Source organism: Xenia sp. Carnegie-2017, unplaced genomic scaffold (assembly GCF_021976095.1).
Source record: "Xenia sp. Carnegie-2017 unplaced genomic scaffold, XeniaSp_v1 HiC_scaffold_12, whole genome shotgun sequence".
Lineage (NCBI taxonomy): Eukaryota > Metazoa > Cnidaria > Anthozoa > Malacalcyonacea > Xeniidae > Xenia > Xenia sp. Carnegie-2017.
The window spans coordinates 162,135-185,936 of NW_025813425.1; the positions used below are offsets into that span (position 1 = coordinate 162,135).

General features: G+C 36.4%; 1 protein-coding gene and 1 pseudogene across 1 annotated transcript; both read left to right on the forward strand.

Annotated features, from left to right (window-relative positions):
• The first annotated feature begins 3,173 nt into the window (after positions 1-3,173).
• The window catches only part of LOC124446202, a 96,217-nt pseudogene continuing 75,588 nt past the window's right edge, over positions 3,174-23,802 (forward strand).
• LOC124446669 (protein ALP1-like) lies at positions 17,451-19,979 on the forward strand. Its single transcript, XM_046997523.1, has 3 exons — positions 17,451-18,055; positions 18,314-18,429; positions 19,107-19,979. The coding sequence occupies exons 1-3, from the start codon at positions 17,626-17,628 to the stop codon at positions 19,764-19,766; spliced, it is 1,206 nt and encodes a 401-aa protein (XP_046853479.1). The 5' UTR covers positions 17,451-17,625; the 3' UTR covers positions 19,767-19,979.

The window sequence follows — 23,802 nt, forward strand, 5'->3', positions numbered from 1 at the left end:
ACAATAACTAATGAGAAAGAGTAGATGCGTAAACTTCTACTGCTATATTTCAAAACAATTCATTTGAACAACTTAAAAACTAATGAACCGTTTTTCATGGCATTTGGAAAGTGAAATAAAGAAAAAATGAAAAAGCTAGAAATTCTCGTAAAACGTCATTTTCGTTTCCGTCAGTTTATGCTTGTTTCCATGACCTTAAACATTGACAAGCATTTGATCATTGAGGTTATTGATATTTTATAGAATTTAATGTAATGATTTCGCGTAAAATAGTCAAAATTTACTGTTCAATATGGCTTTTCGTCGAATAAAATATGGTAAATTTGGATACTTTTGAATGCGCTTTGTCTTAGGGAACGTGCCTATTCACATTTGCAGCTGTGATGAGACGTTACGTGGGTTTACTTTTATTTAACTGTAATAATATTTCAAAATTAAATCTTATAAGAAGCATTAAGTTATATTGATGTTTGGTTATGTAATTACATATTATAAACTTTCATGAATTCTGATTGGTCAGTATAGCTAACATAGAAGGCAGAACAGGTTATATAACACATTTGTTGAGTATTTCACATACAGAGCAACGAAAACCAAATTATTTTGGTATTTAGAAATTGAAATGCAGAAATATACAGACCATTCCAAAACGTATAGTAATTTAATAATCCATCATATTTTTATCATGGAAATTTTCTTTGTGTTGAGTATTGCAATATGCATACTTGGTATTTTGGAAATACTCTTGTGATCGTTACAATATTAAAACAAAAGATTCTGTTAAAGAAGAACTACTATTTTCTTTCTTACATCTCCCAATATGTGACGCATTTATACTATTGCGTTATTTCTCTTTAAAATCTTTGAACACCATTCGAAAAGCAATCCAATTTTGTTAAACTGCTCATATATAAGTAGCATAGATACTTTTTAAGTAAGTGGAGTATCTATGATGTTAATCATTTCAGTTCTACGATATCATGAAATAGTTCATCCATTAAAACTTTCCTTCAGTCGGCAAAAGATAAAAACGTTTGTGGTTTAGCGTACATCATTGGTTTGATTACGACATTTGAAATGACATTTCAAGAGTGCATTGTGGATCCCAAGCTCGTTATTTTATTTACGAATTGTTTGCGTTTTATTCATGTTTCTACATTTCCTAATAACCTTTATTACCGTGACTTACTCCATAATCACTCAAGCATTGATTAAACAAAGAAAAGCACTACGAACACTCTCCAATCCGACACATTCTAATCTGCAATCCTCCATCAGCTCAAGTCTTCGAAGATATACTCGGCATAGTAAGACATTTATTGTTTGTGTCAGCACAGTTCTCTGCTTCACAGTGGGTCACGCTTGTTTTTTGGTTGTAGACGTGCTCTATATAAACAACACTGTTCGATCAAATTCATCCACTAATCTTTACGTTGTTTATGTTCTCCGTCTTTTTGGCTCACACGCGTTAAATCCTCTGATCTATGGAATATTGGATAGAAAAATGCTGTTTTTATGGAAATGCTGCCCAAAAATAAGACCAATCTAAGTTGTTTTCATTATGAAAAAGTAGAGATTTGTAATATAGGGGCTCCTTTATGTATTTCGAACATTATAGAGCAGCTATAATATAATTTAGTTGTGAATTGCTTTGTGAGCGTTTATATGATTCTAAGAAATGCATTTCTGTTGATTTCCAATAATACATAATTTCATAATAGTATTGTAAATCAGGTCGGCATGTTTTCCATCTCTTTATTTACTTTACTAATAAAATAAATAAATGTGTTCGACATGATGATCTCAAAATTAATTTTGCAGAGTTCTTTCTGTGAACAAAATATTTAAAAGTTATCAGTTTCCTGTCAAATTTGTGGTAGATAAATACATTTATTCAATCTACAACAGCATTTTACAAAACAATTCAGCGTCTTTGTAAACATCGCATATTTTGCTTTATACTGAACAAATAAATACTAAAATGAGATAAAGAATTTTGACTGCATACATGCAGTGGCGTTTTACAATTGCAGTAGGCTAAGTAGGCTGAAGCCTACAGGCCCGCCTTTCAAGACGCTCGTTGTATTTAGACATATTTTACCTTTCACCTTTTGTTCTAAAGTTCGACCATATATGCTGCTGGAAACTTTACGATCTACTGTTTTAATGCTTAATGCACAAAACTCATAAAGTGCAGGGACTTGCTCAGTTTGAATTTTAAATTTGTTCCTTAATGTTTACACTATATGAGTTACAAAAAGAAGACAGGAAATGCAAAAGCAGTGGAACGCAAAAAACACAAACGTCATCAAAACACTGAACTTATTTGGAGGAACAAATATCACTTAAAAACCCACAGCTTTGTCGTAGCCTACAGGCCCCGTAATTATTTATCCGCCACTGATATTATTGGTGTAGGACAAACTACACGTTTCTTTTCATCCAAGATTTCATGTAAAGGAGAAGCAAATTCACTGTGCGTCTGTTCTGCCCATCTAGCAAAGTTTTTTTTGTTTTAACCACTCTTTGTATACATACGTCCATCCGTAAACGAATTCGATGTTATTGAACATCAAATTTTGGCCGTCCACACGTAGGCAAAGACGCCATTTCATATCACAAGTTTTCAAATTTACTTAAAAACTCTAGTTTACAGTAATTACTTATTATCGTTTGTTCTAAGTAGCATTTGTACAATAACAAAATCCTCCATTTTCTTGACCGAGAAAATGGCTGCCAGACTTTGATTGACGCACAATATGTTGACACGCATTCTTTTACGTAATTACTTAGAGATAGCTAACTAGTTTCCAGTCTTCGTAAGTTACTCCTCAAATCAATGACTTATTTCAACAAACTCAAGTTTATTTCTTTTGCAATGCTCGAGCTGATTATTATTTTTCGCCGATCTAAGTATCCTGACCAAATATGCAATGCGCATCGTTTTTGTTGATCTTGCCACGCATCTTTGTCGACCAGTGATATTCTACATTAAATTCAAACATTCTCAAACTTTCACAATCACGTAGCTCTCATATTAATCATTACAGAATAAATACAATAAAACGCGTACGCTGATTGGTGTAGAAGTGAATTTCCATTTGCCTATGCAAACCGAACTGAGCTAAATCAACTAAATGCATCAAAGGAAATTTACAAATCAATCATAATACATGTTTGAGGAAAGGTCAAAGCGTTTGTTTCAAATTTGTCTTTTTCGCATTATTGTTATTTTATAAAAGAAATAAACGATGTTTTACGTGTTTGCACTGGCTTATGCAAACCTTTGAGGGGTAGTGAGAACTCTCGAGCTGGAGAAAAGTCTCGACTTTGGATCTCGGTTTTGCACTGATCTGTTATAATTAAAATATGTAGTTACACAATAAGTGAACAAAAACAGTTCTCAGATTTCGTTGGTCATCAATAATACTTGGCACTGACCTCTTTGATGATACTGGATGGATTTTTTTCTTTAGAGAAGTTCAATATGTCGTTCTTAGCAATATAGCAACATTATCATCGACAAGGAAGGTGATTTTCATTTGATTTCCTCGTCTTTCGTTGCATTGGTTGCATGTGCCTAAATTGGTTTAATTTCTGTCGTTTAAAGCAATTTCCTTATTTGTAAATCTTCTAGGGAATGTTTGAAGCGCATCTGAAAAGTTTCTTCGTTCATTCCAACGACTCAAAATATATCAAAACATTTAAGGTAAGCAGGTGACGATTGACTACATGTCTATATCTGACTTTATGTATTTTACTTCTGATCTCTGATGTACGTTAACTTGATCTGCTTAAGTGCCCTTGACACGATTTTTTCTTGTCTTTGAAGAATCAATCTTCCGCATTTGTCTTTGTTTTTAACGCTAATCTTGACATGCTTACTTGTGGAGTTATTAATGTTTTGGTGATATGTACACACATTGAAGAATTTATTTTTGGCCGTTTTCTGATTTACTTTTTTTGAATCATGTTTTATTTCGTTGTTGTACCGCAAACCTGCTTGTACTGTGTTAAAACTATTGTATTGTTTAGTAAAATGATAACCTATTTAAGGACTGTTTACATGAGCCCTACGGAAAGGGCTAGCCTTCTTTGTAGGGCTGTATTCTACCTTTCTTTTACATGCAAATTCTAGCCATACATCAAGAGCTCTGTTTGAACTGAGAATTTCAGCGCCAAAATACAAAATAGCTGAAAACAAACCAATATAGTTGTCGCCTTTTGATTTTTTACGCTTTCTTAGTTTGTTTGCTCCCGTTGATGTCTTTTGTTGTCACCATTGCTGAAAAGCGATGCCTTATCGCATGCATGAGAATCCTTTAATTTTTCAGCCCTACAGGAAGGGCTAGACCTTCTGAATGCGTTTACATTGGACATTCTCAGCCCTACATGGCGAGATTTCGTGTAAACAATAGCAAGATCTCGGCTGGTAAGGCTGGCCTACCTCTCATATAAACGAAGAGTGATTTTATGTAGAAATTTAACTGCACGCGAGATCTCGCTTGGAAGGGCCAACCTTCCTGTAGGGCTCATGTAAACAGCCCTTAAAAAAGTTTTATTTTTAGTGAAAATAAATGAAATTACGAATTATGCTCATTAGGAAACGATTGAACGTACATTCCCTTATTTATCTACCACAAAAACTTCAATAAATCCAAAACTAAGCATGCAGACATTTATGTCAAAAAGAGAGTCCATGACAGTTGTTGTAGACGATAAAAAATCATGTCATATACACGTGTATCGGTGTTTAACATGAGAATTATCTTGAAGATTCAACGGTATTTTGTATTTTTTTAGCTTGAAATAATGACGAACATCGCTTCGGAAAGTAATATAACGCTACTATTGCGGGAATTTCAGGTAATATTGTTTTGTTGAGATGTTTCAAGAAATTGCCCATTTTGAAATTTTAAATATTCTTCATCGAGATGAAAACTTGTCTGTCATATTGAAGATATTTGTGTATTTTCTGAACGTTACTTTGTATAGTTGCAGTTATAGTTTGAAGAGCTACAATATTTGTTCTTCAATAACCTCTTGTTTCTGCGTCACCTCCCACAGAGTTCCTTTACCATAAAAACTTTTCCTCTCTTTAAAAATTGATCCTCAGCATATATAGTTGTTAATCTCTTCGCACACAGTTACCCTTAATTGCACGAACATACATAGCTGCCCTTTATCCTTTAAAATACATAGTTACCCTTAATTGCACGAACATACATAGCTGCCCTTTATCCTTTAAAATACATAGTTACCCTTAATTGCACGAACATACACAGCTGCCCTTTATCCTTTAAAATACATAGTTACCCTTAATTGCACGAACATACATAGCTGCCCTTTATCCTTCAAAATACATAGTTACCCTTAATTGCACAAACATACATAGCTGCCCTTAATCCTTTAAAATACATAGTTACCCTTAATTGCACGAACATACATAGCTGCCCTTTATCCTTCAAAATACATAGTTACCCTTAATTGCACGAACATACATAGCTGCCCTTTATCCTTCAAAATATATAGTTACCCTTATCAGGTGAGAGCACCTGACAGTACTAATGACACCATCAATGACAAAAATATACAAAAACTAAAACATGCAACTGCCGACAGAAACAAAACTGCCCACTTAACGAAAACTGCCTACAATCATCTGTCATCTACAAAGCAACTGTTAAACGTTTGGACACTAACACAACTGAGACCTAAATCGGACATGCAGAAAACGAATTTAAAACTCGACACAGGAACCCCACTGCCTCTTTCCGCCACAAAAAACTAAGAAACTCAACCAAACTCAGTAAACACATATGGACACTTAAAGACAACAACATCGCTCACGATATCTCATGGAACATCATTACTAACAGCAAACCGTACAACAGCGCCAACAAAAGATGCAACCTATGCCTGAAAGAAAAATCCTTGATCACCTACCAACCACAACTATCATCTCTCAACAAACGTAACGAACTTGTCTCCTCTTGTCGCCATAGACTCAAGGCACTTTAATGTAATTTGTAATCGTAAACCTAGCTTGTATGTAGTTCTACCTATATATAGTTAGACACGTGCATTTGTATTCATTTAATATTATCCCCTGAAGAGTGAGAAATCACGAAACAGGCTTGTCGAGATGAAATTGTAGTTTTGTGAATTTTCTTCTTAACAATATAATTATGCTCCGCTGTAACGCATCGAGCACTGTAATTACGGAAGATCAAATAAACAAAACTTCCTAGTTACCCTTATCATATATACTTTTATCCTCTTCATACATAGTCCCCCCATTTTTGCCTTTTTTACATCTCATCGTTCTCGTTACCAGAATTACATCAACAATTCGGACAAAGAGTTCGTTGCGTCGACGATACAAGCCCGAAGTCATCGAACATTCCCGAAGTCACGGATACCTGTTTAACCGGTCTAGTTAGACTGCTATCCAATAGGAATGGTAAGTTGCAGATACCTGTTTAACCGGTCTAGTTAAACTGCTATCCAATACGATTGGTAAGTTGCAAATACCTGTTTAATCGGTCTAATTAGACTGCTATCCAATAGGAATGGTAAGTTTCAGATACCTGTTTAACCGGTCTAGTTAGATTGCTATCCAATAGGAAGGATAAGTTATAACAATACCTGTTTAACTGGTCAGGTTAACTGCTATCTATGCAATAGGAATAGTAAGTTACAAATACCTTTTTAACCGATCTTGGGAATTGCTGTTAAATATTCTTCAAAGCAGGCCTTGTTCACAAAAACTATAATCACCCTGAAGCAAAATTGGTACTGTAATGTACGCACAGGCCAACGCGAGATCTTTAAAACTTGGATTTTTCGCTTTTTTTCATTTTATACCAAGTGTTTTTTACACTATTTTTACGTTTGGCAATGGGCTTGCTGATTTCATAATGGAATTTACGGATGCAAATCTCCAACAATGCATAATAACGTTATTATTATTAAAAGCATTGTTGTATGGCAAAATGGCGCGCTTTGATTGGCTCAGAAACATTTTTGCTGGTCCATTATTTTCCCGTAATGGACCAAGGTCCATAAACGCGTAATTTAACAGTCAAGTGTAAACAAACTTCGTAATGCAAACAGCAAAACGCAAAATAAACGAAACAAAAAAACATTTACGAATGAGATTCGAAGGAAAAATACTTGGAAAACAGTTAAACTATCCAGACGATACAATTTGAAACGATTTATTTTTTATGGACGAAAACTAGAAAAGTGAAAGCCGACGGGTAAAAAACAGCAAAGACGAGAAAGAAAGCAAGCTTCGTTTCAGTTCAAATAATGCCATATAATAATCCTTTTAATAACCTCAGTCTTTTGTACAAACTTCGCCCTACGGCTCGGTCTGTACAAAAGACCTCGGTCCGTTATTTCTCCGTAAAGACCTCGCGCTCGGTCATTAAAGGCCTAGTAATAAAATGAAACGGAAGTTGATACCGTAATCAAATAAATGTGCAAAACATGTTATAGTTAATTGAAATTACGAGTCAAAATGTAGTGTGTTTTTTTAAACTCTGCACTATCCTTGGATCCTCATTTAGATTTACAAATGAATGAAAATTTATCTTGTTGAAGTTGATGTATACATGTCAGACGTCAATTTCTTTACTTTAGAAACGGTGGTGGCTGAAAGCGTTGTAATGATAAAAAAATTATTACAATTAAAGGTAATTTTGTCGTTGTCTTTATCTTGATTGCGATAAACGTACGTATTATGATGGATGGCTGTTATTCATTTCTTTTAGCATAAAGATAAATCTCAAATAATCATACAAATGACGAAAATACTGAATAAAATTACGGTATGTAATCTTTATAATTTGCATAACTCCCTTTGTTCCAATCATTACTCCCTATCTTCCAATCATTACTCCCTATCTTCCAAGCATTATTCCCAATCTTCCAAGCATTACTCCCTATCTTCCAAGCATGACTCCTATCTTCCAAGCATTATTCCCAATCTTCCAAGCAAATTGCCAATCTTCCAAGCATTACTCCGATCTTCCAAGCATTACTCCCTATCTTCCAAGCATTACTCCATCTTCCAAGCATTACTCTATCTTCCAAGCATTCTCTATCTTCCAATTACTCCTATCTTCCAAGCATTATTATCTTCAAGCATTATTCCCATGTTCCACATGTTCCCATGGCTCGTGCCAGTATCATTTGGCTCGTCGGTGAATATGCGGAACGTGTTCCGTTGCCCCGGATGTACTGAGAATAGCCGCGAAGTCATTCACAAAGGAGGTTTGTGAGTTATGGATTTCAACATTTCGGCATAACTTGTCTCGAAATTTCTTCATGTTTTTCGACAAATGTTTTTTTAAAAGAGTGTTTCAATGTTTTTTCCGTTGTTTTCAGGAGGATATTGTGAAATTACAAATCATCAATCTTGGTGCGAAATTAATTCTAATCAATCCAAACCAGGTTTGCCACTTGAAGAAAATACTTTATAATTATGAATTAGGGTGATCAATTTATATATTGGCAGCAACTCAGGAATACATCCATGATGGTGAGATCTATTCCTGGGTTGGGTGAGGAAGGGAGGGGTTCTAGTCTGGATTCGTACAATACGGCTACCGTTTAATACGGCGCGCTTAATACAGGTTGGACTGTGTTTTGAACCTTTCCAAACTTAGAAATTTTCTTAAATTTCAAGTTTTTACCAACTGATTTCTGAACACGTTTATACTTATTAATAAATCGTTTGTAAGGTGCACAATACAAACAAACGATCAACTAAAAACATTAAACTTCACACTAATCCACATTGGGTAATACACAATTGACATCCACACATTTCCTGTACACACAATACAATGACGTAAGAACCAGATAACAAATACGGCTAACCTGACGTTTACTCCTCATTTGACTCTGAAGATGACTACCGCTAAGGTTGTCGAAACGTCAGTCAACAACAACAAAAACAGTCCTTCTCAGAACTATACTAACCTGGATGATCTATATTTATAAACATGTAACGATACTCCCGGGTTCAAACCATTTACTTTTTTACTTAATATACTGTTTATATTTTTTATTTTTTTCACACTTCTAGTCGTAGCTTGACTTAATACGCTGCGTACCACTTCTATTTCTGTAGACTCAGCAGTTGTGTCAATATGTATTAAATCTCGCCAAATATGACCAGAGCTACGATATAAGGGATCGAGCGCGATTTTTACGTCCCATTGTGTTTCCCGGAGAGAAGGTTTAATTTTAGAACTTTTTTATTGTATATTTTATCGAAAACATTGAATTATTGGATAGATTATATTTTATCTAAAACATTCACTCATTGGCTAGGTCATATTTAGTCTAAAACATTCACTCATTGGCTAGCTCATATTTTGTCTAAAACATTCACTCATTGGCTAGGTTGTGTTTTATCTAAAGCATTCACTCATTAGCTAGGTCATATTTTGTTTAAAACATTCACTCATTGGCTAGGTTGTGTTTTATCTAAAGCATTCACTCATTAGCTAGGTCATATTTTGTCTAAAACATTCACTCATTGGCTAGGTTGTGTTTTATCTAAAGCATTCACTCATTAGCTAGGTCATATTTTGTCTAAAACATTCACTCATTGGCTATGTTGTGTTTTATCTAAGACATTCACTCATTGGCTAGGTTGTGTTTTATCTAAGACATTCACTCATTGGCTAGGTTGTGTTTTATCTCAAATATTCAATCATTGGCTGGGTTGTATTTTATCTAATATAATTTATCTAAGGCATTCACTTATTAGATAAGAAACATATCTATATTTCCTGTTTGTTTTTTTATTGCGTTGAAGAAATTTTAATGAACCAATCGAGATTTGAACTTCGTCGTCCAAAGTTTCGAAATTAAATTATTTACCATTATTATACCGTATACCATATTTACCAAGTATGAACTTCCTTACTACACTGGTTTTGAGCTATAAATTTAAACTATTATAATATCGAAAGTTTGATTTTAGCATCTTCAAACCAATAGTAAATGGAGAAACTTTTGCCATTAGAATGTGATTTACAGTTATTAACTTCGGTTTGTTTTGGACAGCAGTTCTTTTTTTACGAATACTTTGTTTAATGTATAATATAGCACTCGAATGACATGTTCCAATGGCGTCGATTTATTTGTTCTCGTGTGTATTTCAGGTGGGACAGATTGTTAAACACTCCAAGAAAATATTGCTGGCTTCCAAACCACCTCCCGTGTTAGAGTCATCTTTCAAAGGTGAAGGAAGGTCTTCAGTCAAGGCTGTTAAATGCTTGAGTCCAGTGTCTTCATCTGGAGTCATCTGATGTTATAACTTGAGTCCTTGTGCACTCCAGTCTAGTGTCTTCATCTGGAGTCATCTGATGTTAAAACTTGAGTCCTTGTGCACTCCAGTCTTGTGCCTTCATTAGTAGTGATCTGATGTTAAAACTTGAGTCCTTGTGCACTCCAGTCTAGTGTCTTCATTAGTAGTGATCTGATGTTAAAACTTAAGTCCTTATGCACTCCAGTCTAGTGTCTTCATTAGTAGTGATCTGATGTTAAAACTTGAGTCCTTATGCACTCCAGTCTAGTGTCTTCATTAGTAGTGATCTGATGTTAAAACTTGAGTCCTTGTGCACTCCAGTCTAGTGTCTTCATTAGTAGTGATCTGATGTTAAAACTTGAGTCCTTATGCACTCCAGTCTAGTGTCTTCATTAGTAGTGATCTGATGTTAAAACTTGAGTCCTTGTGCACTCCAGTCTAGTGTCTTCATTAGTAGTGATCTGATGTTAAAACTTGAGTCCTTATGCACTCCAGTCTAGTGTCTTCATTAGTAGTGATCTGATGTTAAAACTTGAGTCCTTGTGCACTCCAGTCTAGTGTCTTCATCAAGAGTAATCTGATGTTACGACTTCACTCCAATATATTCTTCAGTGTAGTGTTTTTATTAGGAGTGATTTGATTTTGAATTTTGAGTCCTACATTCTAGTCTAGTATCCTCACCAGGAAGGATATGATGTTGAAACCTGAGTCTTTATGTATCTCAGTTTAGTCTCTTCATTAGTAGTGATGTTGAAACTTGAGTTGTCTAGTATCTTTATTAGGAAAGATCAAGCATTGCCTCTTAGGTCTCTGTATATGCTGTAGTATCTAGTGTCAATCCATGCAGCTAATGTTCTTCTCTATAAGGTCATGGTGAGTTCATCGTCGGCTCTCTCTCATCTCATAAACGCACGAGCGTCTGGCTATCAAGAACTTCCCGAATACCCGAGGTCCCTCCCGATCCCTCTGTTAGAAACGTCGAGGTTTGTGATCGTTCATATCCCATGATTATGTTTTGATTGTGTGATTCAACATTTTATCGATATGTTTATGTAGGTCGAGCCGTTGTGGGAGAAATCTAAATCGAAGTCAAGATCAAAGAAAAAGTCTACATTTTACTCGAGTGAATCTGAATCCGACTCTGCGTCGGAATCTGAATCAGGTGCGTTCTTCCCCCCAAGTCTTTTCCTACTGGACGCGTAATTAAGTTTATTTAATTTCAACAATAATGCTTGGTTACCAATCTTCAAGCTTATATATATACATATATAACCAATTATGCACAGTTTGGCTGAATAAATCATTTGTGTTAAGCAAGGCTACCCTTTTGTACGCACTGCGTGCCTATTTTTTGCATCGTGTTCCCACAGGCTCCGGTTCAAGTGGAAGCAGCGGAAGTGAAAGTGAGAGCGATGAAGGCAGCGAGAGCGTCAGTAAATCTAGCATGGAGTCTTTACCTGGATCGGAAACAGGTAAGAGATCAAGTGGTATGCTGTTAAAACTGATATCTATGGTACCGTTATATTCACAGTCATAGAAAATATAGATCGCTACCAGCACAATATTTGCCTACAAATACCGGGGTTTTCGCGATGGTGTATTGCTGCATGGCTCTTCAGGCAATATGCGTTCTGACAGAAAACAATCCTCCCTTCCCAACGAATGGTGGGGTACATTAATGGTGTATTGCTGCATGGCTCCTCAGGCAATATACGTATTGACAGAAAACAATCCTCCCTTCCCTACGAATGGTGGGGTACATTAATGGTGTATTGCTGTATCGCTCCTCAGGCAATATACGTATTGACAGAAAACAATCCTCCCTTCCCTACGAATGGTGGGGTACATTAATGGTGTATTGCTGCATGGCTCCTCGGGCAATATACGTATTGACAGAAAACAATCCTCCCTTCCCTACGAATGGTGGGGTACATTAATGGTGTATTGCTGTATGGCTCCTCTGATTAAATATTTACTTTAAGCAATGTTTCCGCCTCAAGTTTTCGTAGTTTGACCTTGTCTTTGGCATGTATGGTCACATAGTTTACTCATGACAAGACCTCATTTTGTTTTTACATGATGGTGCAGTGTGGAAATGTACCAGAATGTACCCTATTGTACGTATTTCACACCAGAATTTGAAATGGCTACTATAATATCGTGCGCTTGAAAATGACAAACAGTTAGACTTAGTATAAGGGTTTAACTTATTTACAACTTCACAATGCAAAGCCCCGGGCTCCGGGAAACCTTTGCCAGCACATTAATGCAACCCCCCGGGAAAATCTGTTTGCTTCCTGTCGGATAAACATAAGTCTACTCCATAGTATGTGATATAGACTTATTAAGGAATAAATAAATAAAAAAATCTCTTGCAAAACGTCATGCGTTTAAAAGCGTCCGCGCCATTCATTTTCCTCTGATACCTCCCCCCTCCTCAGTTTTTGTCATTCAATTTCGCTTTTCAGAAAGCCAAGAGAGCGACGTCGAAGGGGGAAGGAATGAAAGAGCAAAGAGTCGAAAAAAATCAGAAAGTCAGAGCAGCATCGAGTCGAAAACGAGTGAAGAGTCTTCGGATAGCGACGCCGAGTCCTCGGAAAGCGATTCGTCACAGGAGAGTGACGATGCTAAACAAGAAACGCCAGCGAAAAAGTGAGATAAATTACTGTGCACACTTTCAAAGGATATGTATACCACTGTTTGAAAACGAGAAATAATTCAGCTTTTCACATATGAACTGCAATTAATTAATCACAATATTTTGTATATTGAGGTCGAAACGAAGAAATCCGATGATGCTCCGAAGAATAAACGAGTTTCTAAGCCACCAACAACTGATCAATTGCTTTCGTTTGATGAAGATAGTAAGCTCACTCTTTAACGGCTTAACTTGTGGCACTGAAATCACCAATCCGATTGATTTTTTTCCTCTATACGAAATACTTTAATATTTTTTATAGTTCCTGTGGCTCCTGTTGTAAATGGTCCTGCACATAAGAACATTCTTTCTCCCTCGCTGGTGGACGATATGAAAACACTTTCCCTTGGTGTCGTACAGAATGGAGTTGCTGCGGTTGTGCAAAAGGTACATCGATGAGTTAAGTATTCAATGCGCATGCTCTAGATTAAGGATGAGGTCCTTTTCAACTGATAACAATGAAAGGCTACAGATGAATAGCAACACAGCCAATCGCCTACTTGAATTGCGCATGAAATGACACGTGATCAAATCATGCTCAAGCCGACTTTCTCATGTAGGTCGTAACGGACTTCTCTCAATTGAGGACTTATGAACTGCTCAATAAGATGGCTGGTCGTGGATTGCAGGCTCAATACAAGTTCCCCCGGAGTCCGTGTTTGTATTCGACTACGATGGTCGCCGTTGAAATAACATTTACTAACAGCGGCAGTTCATGTGTTGAAAACATTCACGTTGGCGAGAAGGTAAATTGCATTGTAAGTCATAGTCGTTAGTAGAAATGTGCTTACTGAGACTCTGTTTGTTTTCTCGTCTTAGAAAGTGGGACTCGGTTTGAAAATAGCCGATTTTCCTAAGATTGGTGAGTTGTCTGCTTAGAAAAAATATTAACCTGCAAATCACCTGTGAATAATTGGGATGGGGTTGCTTTGCTCTTGTTTAGAATCGATCGGTATTGGTTCTACAGTCACCGTGAGCATGGGGATAGATTTTAAGGATACTATACAACCAGTTAGTTTTGAGATATGGTATGTCGCGTTACTGTTTTATCAATTATTAATTATCTTTTATCATCAAAATATTTCCGTTAAAGTCATTGGATTTAGCATAAAAACAAGTCAATGTGTATATCTCGACTCGATTGGAGTATATAAACTCTAGTTTCAACATTACGTCACTCTTGATGAGGACACTAGACTGGAGTTTATAAGAACTCAAGTTTCAACATTACGTCACTCCTGATGAGAACACTAGACTGGAGTTTATAAGAACTCAAGTTTCAACATTACGTCACTCCTGATGAGAACACTAGACTGGAGTTTATAAGAACTCAAGTTTCAACATTACGTCACTCCTGATGAGAACACTAGACTGGAGTTTATAAGAACTCAAGTTTCAACATTACGTCACTCCTGATGAGAACACTAGACTGGAGTTTATAAGAACTCAAGTTTCAACATTACGTCACTCCTGATGAGAACACTAGACTGGAGTTTATAAGAACTCAAGTTTCAACATTACGTCACTCCTGATGAGAACACTAGACTGGAGTTTATAAGAACTCAAGTTTCAACATTACGTCACTCCTGATGAGAACACTAGACTGGAGTTTATAAGAACTCAAGTTTCAACATTACGTCACTCCTGATGAGAACACTAGACTGGAGTTTATAAGAACTCAAGTTTCAACATTACGTCACTCCTGATGAGAACACTAGACTGGAGTTTATAAGAACTCAAGTTTCAACATTACGTCACTCCTGATGAGAACACTAGACTGGAGTTTATAAGAACTCAAGTTTCAACATTACGTCACTCCTGATGAGAACACTAGACTGGAGTTTATAAGAACTCAAGTTTCAACATTACGTCACTCCTGATGAGGACACTAGACTGGAGTTTATAAAAACTCAAGTTTCAACATTACGTCACTCCTGATGAGGACACTAGACTGGAGTTTATAAGAACTCAAGTTTTAACATCAGATAACTCATAAGGACTCAACAGATCTCTCCAAATGAAGACACTAGACTGGTGTATATAAGGACCCAAGCTTTAACATAAGAGGATAATTTAGAATACCTAGCAGTAAAACTTTATCATGTGTTCAAATTGATCTCGCTTTTTTACCAGCACGAAGTCCGATAAGTTTACTGTCAAGTTGAAATGCCCGATGGGAGAACAGCTTCACGCGAGGCCGATAACTGAAAATGACTTTCTTACTTTGCAAAGTAAGTATCGCGGTTATAAATTTTTATCTTGCTTATACAAATGCATGTAAAATGAAATTATTACAGAAATATTGACTTACCTTAAATTATCTTCGTTCACAGAGAAGTTGTCGGGTATGAATGAAAGCTCTCTGACTGTGGATATCCCGCAGGAGAACTGCGAGGAACGCGTGCTCGCGTCGAAAATCCTGGGTTGTGCGAGTGTAGCGGCATTACCCAGAAATAGCAGCTTAAATTATTATAGGTTTTCTGGGTCGGCTACTTCATCCGGGGTCCCCGTATTGATAACTGTCGAACTTAAGGAGTATGGAAAAGAGAGTAGGATTACGGTGAATTGCGAAAAAATGACAATCAATTCAATTTTGGCGAAAGAACTGGTCGCCGCTGTGGGAAAAGTATGATACGTAAGTTCCCCAGATGTAAGCTGAAGGAGGGAAAAAATTCAATTATCCTTGTTGGGTAATACAATCCACATGTGTGGGTTGTGAAGGGGGTATAAAACGCACGTGCTTCGCACATGGCCTAAGTATTCTTATGATTTTGTAACTTGCCCAAAAACTTGTAAGCTCGCTCAGACTATTTTGCATTAGAAATCTGCTGTTTCGAAATTTCTTCGAAATGGCCAAATAATATAATGAATGCTAGGAAAGGTGGTACCAGTTCCGAACCTGGAAAGGTCGAAATTTATATTACTGTTAGTATTTTTTTCCAATCAAAAATAATTTACAATGAGTCACGTTGGCATTATCTTTATGTTTAGAAATTTCTAACCAACAACGTCGTTTTCGAAGTATTTTCAATTGTAGATTGCCATAATGTGTTGATCTACCCTAGACTCGCCACTGAATGATAACTCTGTATAATCATTAGCTGCTTTATCAAACCAAGAATGATTTAATATGTATATAAAAAAAATCATGAAGGACTCTACTTTTTAGTGAAATATCAATTCCTTGTTTAATTTATTTGAAACTGAAACTTATTCTGTTTACAACCTTCTGTTGTAGCGTACGTTGTCTTACGGAGAAAGGGATTGGTGAGTGGGAATCGTCCACCATCATGAATCCATGATAGTTTGATATTGTTTTGGGGGCGGGGTGGGAGGGGTTCTTTAAAGCTTTTGTCATTACCACGTTGAAATGCTTTTTGTTAGAAAATGTTTTCGAGTTGATCTTTTAGAATGCGTGGAAATTACATTCAAAGAAATTTTTTGCACAACGGTATAGGACAAATAAAATCAGTCAGCTGTTGTCCGTTATTTCTCCTTCGAATCCACAACTCTTGACGACTGTCTTAGTCACGCGGTACACTAACCTGCGCGAATTTTTGCTCATGACTTAGGACTTTGGCTTTGTGGCTTTGAATGTCAGATCAATTTTAACGAACAGTTTGATTACCGTTCTTCATACCCAATTCCTGCTAGCCATTAATTGTAATGCTTACATAGCTGGGGGTGGTGGGGTGGTATGATTGAAAACCATTGAAAACTCTGTAAAAGAACCATTGCTTCAATAACAACGATGATGCAAGTAGATGTCCAATTCAAGGACACGTTTTAAAAAATTCAAAATGGCGGCAAATGTGCTGTGCTCCGTGTTGTCTCCGAAAATCTTTGTAAAAGTCAAGGTTCTTGTAGTTCTCAAAGTGTAAATGCTGCCAAAATCGGCATTTTCGTTTTTCCAAACCGAAATTAACGACTAATAATTCCACTGAACTTCGTTGTCGATTTCCAAAGTCGTAATTTTATTTTCATGTATTTTTAAGACACGTAAAATTATCTTATAACTATCTTATTCTTTTGTAAATCTTCGACACAATCAGCGAGACAATATTTAGTATGAGGAACGCAACAGGAGGTTAGATGTCCTGTGGTGCAGCAAGTGAAATGCGCCGATCAAATATATGAATATGGTCCTCATTTTTTTCAGCGAACTACAGCCGTCTCAGAAGAACTGCTCATCTTTAAAATCAGCCAACATTTAGAATTTGCATGAATCTGTAGCTAATTTCTAATCCCCAAAGAGGCATAGATGCTATTGAAATGAATTTCGTGCTTGAAACTTGCAATAAACAGTTGTCGCAATTCGTATGTATTATTGTTTTCAAATACCTTTGAAGATATTTTGGAGATCAATTACTGCTAAAGCCCGCCGCACACTGGAGGAACTTGCCTACGCCGAGTGTCATTCGTGATACTTGGCGTAAGCACTTTCCTCTAGTGTGCGGTGCCGTTTGGAGCGCTTTTTGTCACGCGTGTCACTTGCATCTGATATTCAACATGTTGAATAATTTTTGCCACGAGTGATACTTTACTCCAAGTGTGCGGTGAACGAAAGCTTCTAGCTTACAGCTTCAATCTAATACGCATGCGTTGTGTGCACTCTGATACAAACATGGCGGCTGCAGCGTGCGAAACGTACGACTCAGACTCAGATTCATGCGAAGAAAATTCAAGCTCGTCCGAAGATAATTCATATTCATCCGAAGATGAAGAGATATTGTTACTTCTTCTATTATTACGCCGGCGGCGAAGACGACTTAGGGCCAAAAAGCGAAAGATTTGGACGAGGAAGTGGATTTTACGTCGTGAGTCTCAAGGGGCATTCGCCAATCTTATTCGTGAGATCAATGTAGAAGACCCAGAAAAATTTAGGCAATATCATAGGGTTGAACGACGTTCGTTCGAGGAGATTTTAGGTATAGTGTCGCCACATATTGAGAAAAAAGATACACAACTGCGAGCTTCGATTAAGCCTTCTGAGCGTTTGTCAGTAACTTTAGGCTTTCTTGCAACAGGTATGTCTAAACTTAAAAACAATTTAAGTATCCTTTCACCTTTTTGACAAACCACAGACTTGCAGGGTATGACTTTCTGCTTTTGAGCAGATTTGTTACCTTTGAAAGGAGGAGTGGAAGGATTTTATGTCGCATTATTCATTCACTTGTTGAGTAGGTTTTCTAATGTGTTGATGGGTTCATTAATGCTAAAGTAGTGTTATAATGCATCCTATGAAGCAGCCAGGGTATAATGTATTGTTATTAAAACATGCCTAGGAGAATCTTTCAGAAGCTTGTCCTTCCAGTACCGAATAGGAGAAAGGACTATCTCTGGGATTGTAGAAGACACTTGCAAAGCATTGTATGCCATATTAAAAGAAGAATATTTGAAGGTTTATCTGAACATGTTTTATTTAATAAATGTGCAATGAACTGTTTGACTATACTTCAAGCCACATCATCATCTGTCAGTTTGAAGACCACCTATTTTGATTAAATATAGTTGATTCTTCTCGTAAGGAATTATGTAGCGGAGGACTTGCTTAGTTGAATGGAGATGTGGGATAGTTGTTTGTCGAGGGAATGTGATATGATTGTATGGGCCGAAATTGGTTGTATTGCGGTTGTACCACCACTGCTTGTTGTGAATCCTGAGTTAGCATTCCAGTTTGAGCCTGGAATATAATATTGTTTATTTGATGTTGGGCCAGATGACGTGTTGCACTGTCCAAATCTGATAGTGCTTGAGATACATATTTTCCAAATGCATCATATTGTTTTTTTGAAGTTTCATCAGGTTTGGGTTTCTTGTTTCTTTGAGAAATTGAATCAGAAAGATTTTTATCAAGGAATATTCGTGATCAGCTTGCCTCTTTTTGTGTTAATTTGCCTGGATTTGAGTGGTTCTTTTGTTGACTTTACTATTTCAATTGTGTCAGTATCATTGTTTTCCCATGATTCATTTTCAATTGAGAAATTGTCATCTTCAATGCTGTCATCAAGCTCTACAGTGCTGAGATCTGATGTAGGTGTTGTACATGACACCTAAACAAAAGATTGTTCATTTTAGACTCCTTGCAAAGAAGAAGATTGGTTGAAAATTGTTGGTGACTTTGAAAGCAAGTGGAACTACCCATGCTGCATAGGTGCCATAGATGGAAAACATATTAGTATCCAGCAACCTACTGCAAGTGGATCAGAGTTTTTTAATTACAAACATTACTTCAGTGTTATTCTCTTGGCCCTTGTTGATGCTAATTACAAGTTCATTTATGTGGATGTTGGAGCAGCAGGTCGTTCTGGGGATGCTGGAGTATTCAGAGATTCTGCATTGAAAAGGGCATTATCATCCAACATTTTAAATCTTCCCTCTCCACAAAATGTACAAGGGATAGCAACAAAAATACATTGTCACATTGTTGGCGATGATGCATTTCCCATGTCAACCAACCTGATGAAACCTTATCCTCATCGTAACTTAGAAAAAGGACAGCGCATTTTTAACTACAGATTGTCAAGGGCACGCCGGGTAGTTGAAAATGCTTTTGGCATATTTGCACATAGATGGCGAGTGTTTTTAACCACTATCAAACTGACCCCAGACAAAATAACCGATATTATATTAGCTGCCTGTTGCTTGCACAATTACATGATCAACAAGAACAAAGCAACATATACCGTAGCAGTTGACCAAGAGAATGCAGATCACACAATATCACCTGGAACTTAGAGGAATGACCCAAACTTAACTGACATGCAGCGTACATTAGTGCCTAATACATCTAGAGGTGCAAAAGTTCAACGTGAACTGCTAACAATTTATTTCAACAATGATGGAGCAGTGCCATGGCAAAACCGAATTGTTGATATGTCATAAATTTTAGTTACATATAAATATTTCAAGAGTATTTAAACCCAATGAAAAATGAATTTAACTGATTTATACATGTCTTTGAGTGTAAAATTCCATACCGTATCCAAGTTGGAAACAGACGCCCTAAAAGCCACGTGGGGAGCTAAAAACTGTAATTTCTCCAACAGCCACGTTGACCGTTTCGTAGGATTTTTCCAAGCACTCCCACTTGCTGATGGTTTCTTGGCTTTCACGTAACTATTTCGTAATGCTTTCAATTTAGATTTTAACCATGCAACTGCAAAATAAGCGCTAATAATCACTAAGACATTTCACAGTTGAATCAACAAATTCAATTGAATTTGACTTACCAGTTTGACCCAATTTTTCAGCCAATTCTTCCAAAGCACGCTCTCTCATTTCTCTGTTTTTAAACTCTGGTGACCTAACATCGTATAGGCATGGGTATTCAGGCCACAAATCAGCGATTTGGTCTTCCAAAATTGCTTCGGTAACAACTGCACTGGTAGAGCTGGGGCTCGCCGCCATGTTTGTTTTGTTGTATCAGAGTGCACACAACGCATGCGTATTAGATTGAAGCTGTAACCTAGAAGCTTTCGTTCACCGCACACTTGGAGTAAAGTATCACTCGTGGCAAAAATTATTCAACATGTTGAATATCAGATGCAAGTGACACGCGTGACAAAAAGCGCTCCAAACGGCACCGCACACTAGAGGAAAGTGCTTACGCCAAGTATCACGAATGACACTTGGCGTAGGCAAGTTCCTCCAGTGTGCGGCGGGCTTAAATCATGCTAATTGTAAAACGCCGGCTGCATGAGCAGTTTTTGAGACACCCTGTAGAGACGGACATCTAGTGTTCATCATTATTTTAGATGTTTTCTTAAATATAAGATATTCGAAAATCTCTACATATGGAGACATTTTCGTGAGCGATAAATTCTTCATTGAATTAAATTGTTGCAAAAAAGTCATTTGCCGCAAATTTGTCAATTTCAACGTTTGATTCGTTATATCATCGACAGTTTTAAATACTTTAATTTAGTCCAAATTAGTAGTGCAATTATGACTTCTCGTCCTATAAAATGGCAAACCTAATTGGTTTTGCGTTTGTTTCGTTTTTGAAAATGTGCTTGACACAGCTGCGATGCGGCGTTTATTCGCTGGAAAAGGAATTACTGCGAAAAGCGATAACGCTCTTTGTCGCTGGCTTATATAAATTTATAACGAGCTTTTGTGAATTTTAATAGGTCCATGTTAACGCACATTTCAATCACAATTACAATATACGGACGTATAATGCAGATGTAGTTGGAAACAAAATGCAACAAGGCAAAATTTTTATCGAGTTTTGAGACTCACTGAAAAGCTTGAACACACAGCTCTGTATTGCATTTGCAAAGTGGAATATATAGGAGAGAAGAGCACTTCATAGAAAGTAGCTCAGATATATCAATCTTATCGCTATGGAAACTTTTATATTTTTCATTGTCGCAATATCTTCATTTGGCATCGTTGGAAATACCCTTGTGATCGCTTCGATATTAAAAAGAAAAATTTTGTTAAAGAAGAACTTCTACTTTCTTGTCTTGCATCTCGCGATATGTGACGTATTTACAATGTTGAGCATATTTCTCCATTTGATATTGGATAACTTTCTTAAAAGCGCTTTAATATTGTTTAACTGCTTAGATATAAATGACATTTATTTTTTCTTTCAAGTAAGCGGCGTTTGTATCATGATGCTCATTTCCGTTCTACGTTATCGTGCGATAGTTTGTCCATTGAAACTTTCTCTCAGTCAACTGAAGATAAAAATCGTTTGTGGTTTAGCGTACATCATTGGTTTGGTTACGACTGTTGGAATGACAATGCGAGAGTGCATCCTCGAGAGTATGGATCCTAAACGCCTTCGTTACATTTACGAATTGTCTGCGTTTTATGCCTGTTTCTACATTTTTCCAATAATATTCATGTCTGTGACTTACTCCATAATCGCTAGAACATTGAGCAAACAAAGAAAAGTACTAAGAACATTTTCGAATGCATCACAGTCTCGTCTAAAATCCTTCACCAGCTCAAGTCTTCGAAGACACAATCAGGATCGTAAGACATTTTTCGTTTGCGTCTGCACGGTTCTCTGCTTTGCAGTGGGTCATATTTATTATTTGGCTGCAAACGAATTTAAAAATCACAACGCTTTTTCACCAAATGCCTCAACTAATTTAAAAATTGCTTTTTCCGTCCGTATTATTGGCTCACACTCGTTAAATCCTCTGATTTATGGATTATTGGATAGAAAAATAATGTGTATATTGGTGAGAATGCTGAACAAAAATAGGAGAAATTCAAGTGATTCGAGATACCAAAAAGTATTTGTTCAGTAGAGTATTTGATTTTGTGATTCACACGAGTGAAATAAGCAGAAGCAAAGACAAAACGAAAGGCAAGAAACATATGCATCATTAGCACTGAGATAAACACAAGGATATGACTTAAATAAGTTGAAAGAAGAACAAATGAAGATTGCATGGAATAATCTGACTTTTTTGTCTTCGTAACCTCAAGAACAAAAAAATAAACTTTCAAGCAAGCTTGTTTTACTTTTGTAAACAGGCTCTACAAAATAACTAGAATGTATTTTATCTTTGATTGTTTTTTTAGCATTTTTGCTTATGGAAGTCGCTAAAATATGTCAAACGCTTCGACTAGGTCTTTTTAACAGTTTTCAATTGCTAATTCTGGGAAATATTTAAATAATTTCGCCATTTAAATTAGACATTTTCTGTGACGTTAATATGTCATATAAAACTTTATATTATACAAGTAAATACTAAGATGAGATAAGAAGATTGGATACGTAGTAGTGCAATAGCATTGATAATCATAATCTATTCTTGTGATCTCCAACATGGCGGAATCAAAACTCAAGAATTGTTGGTTTCAATTTCAATCAATCAAAGGGGCAATAAAAAACAATAACGTTCTCTCAACGGTTGTATTCTTTTGTATTTCACCTCCAACATGGCGGCATCGTAACTGAAGAATATATTAATGGTCGAAATTTATTGAGACTGGCGTGTAACTTAAATATTAATTAGAAGTTTTTCTTTCCGAATTGCAATTCAGTTTCGAGGGTCTGATTACATGAGCACGGTAGCCGGGATTCTGCGAAGCGTTAAATCATTTTGGCAAATGGAAAAGATTAAATACTTCACAACGAGAAACTTGTTTGAGGAAATTCTCTATGCTCTGAATCTACAAATTCACAAAACCTTTAAAATGAAAACAAATAATTTAGCCTGATTTAAAAATTAAAACTAAAATGACTTATGACGCTTAAGAAATGGTTGTAAGTTTTGCGCTTTAAGTTTTTGCTCTTTTTAATGACTTCAAATTCATTTAACGCCTCGCCTAATCCCGATTACCGGGCTCATGTAAACAGCCCCTGAGGTAATTTTATTTACTAATTATACATGGGCTGAAGCATAACATGTTTTTCTCAGCTAACCTTCATCTCAAATACAAAAATACACGTTTTTTTACAATTTTATTGCTCCTTGGGGATATATTATTTCTGAATGAATTTCGGCTAATTTTGAAGATGAGCGGTTTTTTGAGAGAGCCCGTATAAATATTAAATCTACAACTGTAGGAAGGTGTGGTTAACTTATCATTGACTCCATTGCTTGCAGAATGGCTGCTAATCTCGATGCAAGATTATTGAGCCAGTTGTAGTGGAAGCTAATATACAATATGCTAAGTTTAAACAAAATCCGAAGACAGTCCATCTTTAATTCATTGTATGTGAAGAGGCAATAATACAGTTTTGTATTTTGAGCATATAACTAATTCATCATCATCAATTTGATCTTAAACAAAAAAACATGGC

What these genes read in the sequence shown, in the direction of transcription:
- LOC124446669 (XM_046997523.1), top strand. Translation starts at nt 17,626, where the DNA reads ATGCGTTGTGTGCACTCTGATACAAACATGGCGGCTGCAGCGTGCGAA. An exon ending in TTTAGGCTTTCTTGCAACAG is followed by an intron (nt 18,056 to 18,313) that starts GTATGTCTAAAC and finishes AAACATGCCTAG; the next exon opens with GAGAATCTTTCAGAAGCTTG. An exon ending in TAAAAGAAGAATATTTGAAG is followed by an intron (nt 18,430 to 19,106) that starts GTTTATCTGAAC and finishes TGTTCATTTTAG; the next exon opens with ACTCCTTGCAAAGAAGAAGA.